This window comes from Eimeria acervulina, genomic scaffold (genome assembly GCF_000499425.1).
Source record: "Eimeria acervulina Houghton genomic scaffold, Eah_scaff757, whole genome shotgun sequence".
Classification (NCBI taxonomy): domain Eukaryota; phylum Apicomplexa; class Conoidasida; order Eucoccidiorida; family Eimeriidae; genus Eimeria; species Eimeria acervulina.
This window is the reverse complement of record NW_013547161.1, coordinates 1-10,000: the sequence shown is the minus strand read 5'-3', so window position 1 is coordinate 10,000 and position 10,000 is coordinate 1. Positions and strand designations below refer to the sequence as shown.

General features: G+C 53.0%; 2 protein-coding genes across 2 annotated transcripts in view; one reads left to right on the top strand and one right to left on the bottom strand.

The window, feature by feature from the left end:
- EAH_00048250 (hypothetical protein, conserved) overlaps positions 1 to 836 on the top strand; it is a gene marked incomplete at both ends in the record, with an annotated part of 2,581 nt that extends 1,745 nt beyond the window's left edge. The window contains 2 exons of the mRNA XM_013391409.1: positions 17 to 526; positions 645 to 836. Of these exons, the coding sequence (XP_013246863.1) occupies positions 17 to 526; positions 645 to 836 (702 nt within the window). The remainder of the gene's footprint in view (positions 1 to 16; positions 527 to 644) is intronic.
- Positions 837 to 3,606: 2,770 nt separating this feature from the next.
- On the bottom strand, positions 3,607 to 9,909 carry EAH_00048240 (RNA recognition motif-containing protein, putative; the record flags this gene model as incomplete). The annotated part of the gene is made up of 4 exons (XM_013391408.1): positions 3,607 to 3,660; positions 3,907 to 7,469; positions 7,867 to 8,443; positions 8,726 to 9,909. Coding segments are annotated over 4 exons (5,378 nt in total), but the record flags the coding sequence as incomplete, so codon positions are not given.
- Between the last annotated feature and the right edge of the window lie 91 nt (positions 9,910 to 10,000).

Genomic DNA, 10,000 nt, shown 5'->3' with positions numbered 1-10,000 from the left:
GTTTGTGTTTTTCTAGATGTCTCCTCAGGGGTCATTTGGTGATATACTGAACACCACTCATCGCTATACGAACATTGATAGCAGCAGCAGCAGCAGCAGCAGCACGGGTGGAGGCGGCGCGCTGTCGTTTCTAACAAAGACCGATCCTGCTGATTTGCTGCTGCAGCAGCAACCCCCGCAGCAGCAGCAGCAGCAGCAGCAGCCGCATCCCCAACCCCACCCCCAGCAGCAGCAGCAGCAGCAGCAGCAGCAGCAGCAGCAGCAGCAGCAGCAGCAAATGGGGTTCTCCAGCAAGATGGAAAGGCTGCAAACGAACCCAGAGTTTCTTGAATTAGCAACAGCACTGGTGCAGCAAGCCTTAGGGGAGGGAGCAGCAAGCCAGCAGCAGCAGCAGCAGCAGCAGCAGCAACAGCAGCAGCAGCAGCAAATGCAGCCCATGCAGCAGCAGCAACAAATGCAGCCAATGCAGCAAATGCAGCAGCAGCAGCAGCAGCAAATGCAGCAGCCTATTCGAACTACATCTCAGGTATTTCTTTATGCATATATATATATATATACATATATACATATATATATATATATATACATATATATATATATATTATTATATGCATGCATGCATTTGCTGTTGTTTCTTGCTGCAGGTGCAGCAGCAGAACGCACCGCAAACAAACAGCGACAACACAACAGAGTTGCTGCAGCAGTTGCTGCTGTTGCTGTCAGAGAAGACAGCTGGTGGAGCTGCAGCAGCTGCAGCAGCAGCAGGAGCAGCAGCAACAGCAGCAACAGAAAAAACACACAATACGGGCATCATGACGAATGTGCCTTTCTATTAAATCACTGGATAAATACACAGCAGCAGCAGCAGCAACAGCAGCAGCAGCAGCAGCAGCAGCAGCAAATGCAGCAAATGCAGCAACAGAAGCAGCCAAAGAAGCAGCAACAGTACAAGCAGCCGCAGAAGCAACAGTAGAAACAGCCGCTGCAGCAACAGAAGCAACAGCAGCAGCAGCAACAGAAATAAAAGCAGCTGCTGCAACTGAAACAGCAATACCAGCAGCAGCAGCAGCACCAGCATCTGCAGCAACGGCAGCAGCTGTTGCATATGCAGCAGCTGCAGCAGCAGTACTTGAACAAGGAGCAGGTTGATGACCGCACAGTGCGCGTCTTTCTTATTAATTCCCTTCTCCATTGCTGCAGCTGAGGTGTATGTACACCTCAGCTCAGGTGTATGCATGCATGCATGCATGCATACATGCATGCATGCATGCATGTACACTGAAGCCCTTCTTTTTAGTTTTCTTTTCTCTTCTGTCTGCTTTCCTCCGCTTGCAGTTAAAACAAATCCCCCATTTTTACTTCATTTATGCAGCGGCAAAGCCCCAAACTCTACCTATGCATGCATGCATGCATGCATGCAGATTGCATGCATGCATGCTTATATATGCATGCATATATATATGCATGCGTGCATGCATGCATATTTATATTTAGGTGCAGCCATGTCTACTATATCCTTTGCATGCACACTGACATGCATGCATGCAGGAAGGCGCTTGCATGCATGCATGCATGCATGCATGCATTAAGACGCCTTGCCTGTCTGTAGCTGTACATACAGCCGAACTGTTTATCTCAGAAAAATTTGAGGGGTTTACTCCACTGATACCAGCAGCAGCAGCTGCAACAGCAGCAGCAACAGCAGCAATAGCTGCAAAGGAGGAGAAGCAACAACTAAGCAGCAAGACTACTAACTGCAGAGCAGCAGCAACTGAGTAGCAACAACAGCAAATGAGCAGCAGCAGCAGCAGCAGCAGCAACTGAGCAGCAGCAGCAGCAGTAATAGCAGCTAATATCAATCGTCTGCAAATAGATTAAAAAGATTCACAAGGATTTATATATCCAAAACCGAAAGAAGAAGAACAGCAAGGAGACACTCAAACGACAGAGCTGTCTGTCTCCTTCTTCTGTCTCCTCATGCTTAATGCATGCATGCATAATCTGCATGCATGCATGCATGCGTTAAGGCATGCATATGAATGCATGCGTCTGCATGCATGCATGCATATCAATATACATGCATCTGCATGCATACATGCATGCATGCATATGGATGCATGCGTCTGCATGCATGCATCTGCATGCATGCATGCTTTAATTTATGCATCTGCATGCATGTATGCATCTGCATGCATGCACACATCTGCATGCATGTGCATGCATACATGCTTTAAGATGTGCATGCATGCAGCCGCTAGAAAGCTGCAGATACACCTCAAAACGCAAACCACCGCAAGAGAGGGAGAGGCACTCACTTATAACCCTAAACCCTAAACCCTAAACCCTTTAGAGACAGCGGGCTAAAAGCACACCAGTCAAGCGCCGCCCCTACGAATCCTCGCTACTGCTGCTGCTGCTGCTGCTGCTGCTGCTGCTGCAGTTGATGCTGCTGCTGCAGCAGCAACTGCAGCAATCCGCGACCTGTCGCTTGAAAGAAAGAAAAAGGCGTCAGGGCTGTCTCCAGCAGAGACAAGAGGAGACAAGGCACAAAAATACGCCAGCAGCAGCAGCAGCAGCAGCAAAAGTTGCTGCTGCTGGTGCTGCTTCTGCTGCAACGCATGCATGCAAGTATCTTATGCGTACAGCCGGCGCCCCACAATGAGAAACAGAAGAAATGCACTCAAAATTAATAACACTACTGCATGCACGCAGCCCCTAAAACACCTGGGGCCTCCTCAAATGCATGCAGTTAAAGAAGAAGAGAAACAGATACATGCATGCATACATGCATGCATAAAGATAAATGAGAGAAACGCATGCATGCAGAGAAAGGAGCAGACAAATGCATGCATGCAAATTAATAAGAGAAGAAATGCATGCATGCATGCATGCATGCATGCAAAGAAAGAAGAAGAGCAGCATGCACATATGAAGTTTATAATGGAGGGCTGCTGCATGAGTCAGCGCATGCAGCCCCAAGTGCATGCATGCATGCATGCATGCGAAAGAAGAAGAAATCTAATAACAAGAAGACAAGAAAGACAAGATTAACAATACCACACTCAAACTAGCAGCAGCAGCAACTACTGCTGCTGCTGCTGCTGCTGCTGTTGCTTCCGTTGCTGCGCAATGGGTCTTGACTACCCCGAAGGGATAAATGAATAAACGGCTGCATTTTGAAACTTGCTGCTGCTACTGCTGCTGCAGCAGCAGCAAGCCCCTGCATGTTTGCTGCTCATGCAGCAACCTGAAATGATTACCCTCTGAGGCTGTTCTCCCCTTGCTGCTGCTGCAGCAGCAGCAGCAGCACATGCAACACTGGAGGCGTGGAGGCGTGGTCATCATAGCTACTGCGGCAGCAACAGCAGTTCCTGCTGCTGCAGCTGCTGCCGCTGCTGCTGCTTCGGCTTCTGCTGCACCGGTAGTAAAAGAGAGGGCCTTGTGCTGCAGCTGCTGCTGCTGCTGCTGCGGCATGCGTCTCCACGCAGCTGACTGCAGACAGCCCCTCAGGAGGACCACAGGGCGATCCTCACCGCAGCAGCAGCAGCAAATATATCAAGGTTTACGAGAAGACAAGAGAGACAAACCAAACAAACAACAAATTAATCAAAGCCACCCCCGTAAAGAAGGCCGAGCGCATGCAGCAGAAGAGCGAGAAGGCTGCAGATACACCCCAACACGCACACAAACAAACACACACTTCCATGCAGCAGCAGCAGCAGCAGGACGAGAAGCAGCAGCAGGAAGGGCAACATCAAGCAGCAGCAGAGGTAGCACCAAGCGCAAGAAGCAACAGCAACAAACAAGAGCAACTGCCGTAGCAGCAAGCAGTCAACAAAAGGAAGCAGCAGCAACAAGCAGCCAGCAGCAGGAAGCAGCACCAGCAGCAGCAGCAGCAAGTCGTACCTCAATGGAGACGTCTGTGGGGTGAGCAGCTAGCGAGTTGCTGCCGTTGCTTGGCATAGGCAAGCTGCTGTTGCTGCTGCTGTTGTTGCTGTTGCTGTTATTGCTGCTGCTGCGAGCAACGCGGCTGCTGCGTCTCAGTGTCAATGCCCTTGAGGCTTTGCTGCTGCTTTTGTCGCTGGTCGGGCTGTTGTTTGCTGCAGCAGCAGCAGCCGCAGCAACATCCACGATAGCAGCAGCAGGACTCCTGCGGCTGCGGCAGTACCCTCCTACGCTTCCGTCGCCGTTGCTGCTGTTGCTGCTGTTGCTGCTGCTGCTGCTGCTGCCGGTGTTGCTATTACCCCCGCTGCACTTGCTGCTGTTGCTGTTGCTGTTGCTGTTGTTGCGGCTGCTGCCGTTGCTATTGCTGTCTCCGTTTTTCACGATGTTTCCGTTGCTGCTGCTGCTGTTGCTGTTACTGTTGTTGTTGCTGCAGCTATTGCTGTTGCTGTTGCTGCTGCCGCTGCTGATATTGCACATGCCGCTGCTGCTGCTGCTGCTGCTGTTCTGTCCAGCTTCCTTTAGCCTCAACTCTGCTCTTAGGAAATCAATCTCTTTCTTCATGCGAATAAGCTGCTGCAGCAGCCACTGGTCACCCTGCTGCTGCTGCTGCAGCTGCTGCAGCTGCTGCTGCAGCAGCTGCTGCTTGCTCGCAAGCTGGCACTGGAAGCTTGCTGCTGATCCTACTGAGCAAGTTGTAGAAGGTGTGGGGACTGCAGCAGCAAACCCGCGAGCTGTGCGCAGAGCTGCTGCTGCTGCGGCTGCTGTTGCTGCTGTTGCAGCTGGAGCAGCAGCAGCACCAGGTAAAGACAAAGCCCCGGCATCAACACAAGACTCCGCGCTGTCTACAAGAGACAGCCCTGAGATACCGAAGTCGTTTGCTGCTGCCTCAATGTCAAGTTGCTGCTGCTGTTGCTGCTGCTGCAGCAACACCTGCTGCTGCTCTATATAATTCCTCCTCACGCGCCTTACTGTACCTGGCGCAGCAGCAGCAGCTGCTGCAGCTGCAGCTGCTGCAGCACTGGACTCCGTACGGATGAAGCTTGAAGCAGCAACGACATTATCGAAGCCAAATTGCTGTTGCTGCTGCTCTTGCTGCTCATGCTGCTGCCGCTGCTGCTGCTGCCGCTGCTGGTTCGGCCTCCGGCGTAGCTGCTCCTCTAAAGCAGCAGCTGACGAAGGAGAGAGCTTCAGAGTCTCCTCAAGTGGAGACACAGATACACCTGCTGCTGCTGCTGCTGGTGCTGCGCTGCTGCCAATGGGGGGTGCGGAGAAGACCTGCAGAGAGCGAGAGGCATCTGCTTCAGCAGCAGCAACATTTGCTGCTGCTGCTGCTGCTGCTGCAGCTGCAGCTGCTGCTGCGCCTCTGTCGCCCCACTTGGACGCAACACCATCTGCAGGCTGCAGCCTTAAGAAGTCTTCAGCAGCAGCAGCATCCGCATGCAAGCTGCTGCTGCTGCTGTTGTTGCTGCTGCTGCCGTTCAACAACCCCAATCCCGCAGTTGCTGCAGCAGCAAATGCAACCCGGTCTCCAGCAGAAGAGATCAAGCTGGTGGAGCAACCGTGCTGCTGTTGCTGCTGCAGCAGTTCGTGGTGAAGAGAATCTAGCTGCTGCTGCTGCTGCTGTTGCTGCTGCTGAGCAAGCAGTTGCTGCTTCAGCTGCGGCTCCTCTCCAGAGAAGAAATCCAAGTCGTGGATGTAAGAACGGCTTTCTGCTGCTGCTGCTGCTGCTGCTGCCGCTGCTGCTGCTGCTGTGTGGGGTGGCGTGCTGCGGCTGATGCCTTCCTGTCTGCCTAACGGGTCGCGGCATAGTTCATGCTGCTGCTGCTGCTGATGTTGCTCCAGCTGTCTCCGCAGCTGCAGCTCAAGGAGATCGTGCTGCTGCTGCGGCTGCTGCTGCTGTTGACCCTGCAGCAAATGCTGCAGCTGCGCCTCTAGGTGGCTGTCTCTCAGCAGATCTGGCTCATGAAGATGCAGCAGGTGCTGCTGCTGCGATTGCTGCTGCTCCTGCTGCAGCAGCACCTCTTGCTGCTTACGGCGCAGCACTAGTTGCTGCCTATCCCGCAGCAGGTCTTGTTGCACCAAATCTTGCTGCTGCTGCAGCAAGTCCTGCTGCTGCTGCAGCAGATCCTGCTGCAGCAGGTCTTGCTGCTGCTGCTGCTCTGGCTGCAGCGAGGTATGCAGCAGCAAATCGGAATGGCGGCGTGCGCGGAGCAAGAGCTCCTCCTGCGGCTGCTGGTGCTCCTGTTGCTGCTGTAGCTGCTGCTGCAGCTGCTGCTGCAGCAGATGCTGCTCCCGCTGCAGCATTAACTCAGCAGAAGCAGCACCAGATATAGCTGGAGACGGTGCGGGAGACAACACATCAGAGCTTGTAAGGGGGAGCGAGCTGCTAATGCTTGCTGTTGAAGGAAGCACAGAATCGAGACGCTGCTGCAGCTGCAGCAGCAGCTGTTGCTGCTGCTGCTGCTGGTGCTGCTGCTGATGCTGCTGCTGCAGCTGCTCTTCTGTGGAACCCAAACCCCACGCGCCTGTGGGGTGTGAGTAGTACTGCACTGCTGCTGCTGCTGCTGCAGCAAAGTCAGATGCGCTGTTGTGTGACGGCAGCTGCAGCTGCAGCTGTTGCTGCTGTTGTAGCTGTTGCTGCTGTTGCAGCTGCTGCTGCAGCTGGCGCTGCTGCAAGTGTTGCTGCTGCAGCTGTTGCTGCTGCTGCAGCATCATGAGCGCCAGTGACGGGTCTCTAGCAGCAGCAGCAAGTGTTGCTGCAGCAGCAGCAGCAGCAGAAACGGGCTCTTGAAGCCAGTTCTGATCCTGCAGCACCTCCTGCCTACCAGAAGCAGCAGCTACAGCAGCATTTGCTGCTGTAGCATTAACACCATACATCGCATAGGTTGCTGCTGCATTGCTGCTGCAGTTGGATTTTGCGTTTGTTTGTGCTGCAGTGTTTTCGTGTTCTGCTGCAGCAGCTGCTGCTGCAGCTGCAGCAGCAGCAGCAGCAGCAGCAGCAGGAGGTGCAGCAGGAGGAGGCCTGACAACAAGGTCTTGAAGAGACAAAGGCAGCAGCTTCTCATCACCGTTCTTAAGCTGAATTCGTAGCTTCTTACCCCCCACACATCTCTCTGATAAAGAGCGATAAGCAGCAAATGCTGCTTCTCTGTCTCCAAACGAAGCAAAACCGTAGCCTCTACCGCATGCACAAGTCTGCAGCAGCAAAGGGCTCTCTGCGCAATGCATTAGCTGCCAGTTGTTGCTGCTGCTGCTGCTGCTACCTGCAGCAGAAGTAGTACTTAGAACCCCACCGCTCCCGCTGCTGCTAGAAGGCCCAGAAGCAGAGGAGCTACCCCCTGCTGCACCACCAGCAGCAGCAGCTGCTGCTGCTGCAGCAGCAGCAGCAGCAGCAGCAGCAGCATTCTTATCTGCTGAGCCGCAAGGCACTCTTATCCCTACTACATGTCCAAAGGGGCCTACCAACTTCATTAATTCTAACTCTCTCCATCCAGTCGGGATCCCATACAAAAACAAATTCGCACCTGCACATACACCCCAAACCCTAAACCCTAAACCCTAAACCCTAAACCCTAAACCCTAAATCATATCAGCAGTAAACCCTTAAATCTAAACCCTACACCCTAAATCATATCAACAGTAAACCCTTAACCCTAAACCCTAAACACTAAATCATATCAACACTAAACCCTAAACCTCCTAAACCTCCTAAACCCTAAACCCTAAACCCTAGACCTCCTAAACCCTAAACCCTAAACCCTAAACCCTAAGTCATATCAGCAATAAACCCTTAACCCTACACCCTTAACACTAAATCATATTAATACTAAGCCCTAAACCTCCAAAACCCTAAACCCTAAACCACCTAAACCCTAAACCCTAAACCCTAAACCCTAAACCCTAAACCCTAAACCCTCTTACCTGGGGGTCCGTCTTTGAGGAGTACAAATGAAGTCTTTTTGGTTTGTTCTGCTACTGCTAAGGCATCAACAATGCAATAGCCTCCTTTAAGAGTAATTAAACCCTCTCTAAAGCCGCTTCTTGATAAAGAGCGTAGCACACGTTGATGCTGCTGCAGATGGTGCTGCTTCTTCTGTCTTGACAGCAGCAGCAGACGCTGCTGCACCTCCTCTTGGAGCAGCGTAAGCATTCCTGCAGATGCATCCTTGCTGCTGCTATTGCTGCTGTTGCTGTTGCTGTTGCTGTTATTATTATTATTATTGCTGCTGTTCTTAGAAGCCTCTCCTGATCCTGCTGCTGCTGCTGCTGCTGATGTTGCTGTTGCAGCGAGTGTAGCGGCTGCAGCAGCACTGCTGCTTGCTCCTCCTTTGTTATTACTGTTGCTGCTATTATTATTATTGCTGCTGCTGCTGCTGCTGCTATCAGGAGCAGCAGCATCGCCGTTAATGCAGAAGACTTCCATCCGGGTCAGAGGCAAACGAGTCAAAGGATAGTCTGCTGCTTCTCGGCACGAAACAAGAGAATGAGGAGGGGCACCCTAGCAAATAAAACAAAATAAATAAATAAATAAATTAATTAATTAATTAATTAATTAATTAATATGCTCATCATGTAGTTGTGTGCAGCAAAAGAAAAAACTATAATACAAACAGCAGCAGCAAAAAGAACGGCAACAGCAGCAAACCAGCAGCAGAAATAACAGCAACAGCAGCAAATCAGCAGCAACAGTAACAAGCCAGCAACAACAGCAGCAAGCTAGTAGCAGCAGCAGCAACCCATCAGCAGCAACAGCTGCAGCAGCAGCAGGAGGAGGACGTACAGAGAAGAGTCTTCTGCCGTGAAAATATGCTGCTGCTCTATCTGCTGCTTCTTCAGAAGCAAAATCAATCAGTGCGGTACCCCACACCCCCGGCATAGGGTTATATATGATGCCTGTTACTGTTGCTGCTGCTGCTGCTGCTGCTGCTAGCAGCGTTTGCTGCGCAACACCGGGAGGGATGTTTCCTACAAAGACGCGACCTCCTTTACGTCGACGGCCGTGCTGCAGCTGCAGCTGCTGCTCTTGTTGCTGCTGCTGTTGCTGCTGCTGCTGCTGTTGCTGCTGCTCTTGCTGCTGCTGCTGCTGTTGCTGTTGCTGCTGCGGCTCGTTCGCCAGTGCAAGGAAAGAAGACCCCACCTGTTGCTGCTGCTGTTGCTTCTGCTTCTGCTGCTGCTGCTCGCCCCCACGTCCTTGTACACGGGGCAGGAAGCTCTTTGCTGCAGCAACTGCAGCAGCAGCAGCAGCAGAATTTGTTGCTGCTGCTCCTTCCAAGCGGCCTCCAGCAGCCACCCGTTGCTGTCCCTCGCTGCTGCTGCTACTGCTGCTGCTGCTATTGTTGTTATTGTGTGCAGAAACAGCAGGGAGGCTCTTACATACAACTCTCTGCTGCTGCCGCTGTTCGGGTTGCTGCAGCAGCTGGAGGCAGCCAACGGAAGCGGGCTGTCGTTGCTGCTGCTGCTGCTGTTGCTGCAGCTGCTGCAGCAGTTGCTGCTGCAGATGTTGTTGTTGCTGCTGCTGCTGGAGCTGCTGCTGCAGGTGCTGCTGCAACTGCTCCTGCTGCTGCGGCCTACTCTTTCTGCTGCTGCGGTCTTTACTCTCCTTCTTCGAGGGAGAAGCACCTCCTGCTGCTGCAGCTGCAGCGACTGCTGCTGCTGCTTCCGCAGCAGCAGCGCCTTCAGCAAACTGCTGCAGAGAGCCCAGCGACAGCCTTCGGCGCATCTGCCGCGGGATCTGCTGCTGCTGTTGCTGTTGCTGTTGCTGCTGCTGCTGCTGTTGCTGTTGCTGCTGTTGCTTCAGGGTGTCGGCAACGGCGTCCGTTTGTTGTTGGAGTTCCCGGGGTAGCCCCAACTCCAGGGAACTGTTGCTGCTGCTGCTGCTGCTGTTGCTGCTGCTGCTGCTGCTGCTGTTGCTGCTGCTGCTGCTAGGTTTGCTAGATTTGCAATCGCGCCCCAGGATTGCTGCCGCTGGAGGAAGCAGAGGCAGCACATCCGCTGCGGGGGTAGTAACAGGTGCAGCAGCAGGACAGACAGTAGCCGCAGGCGGGGGTTCCCGTCG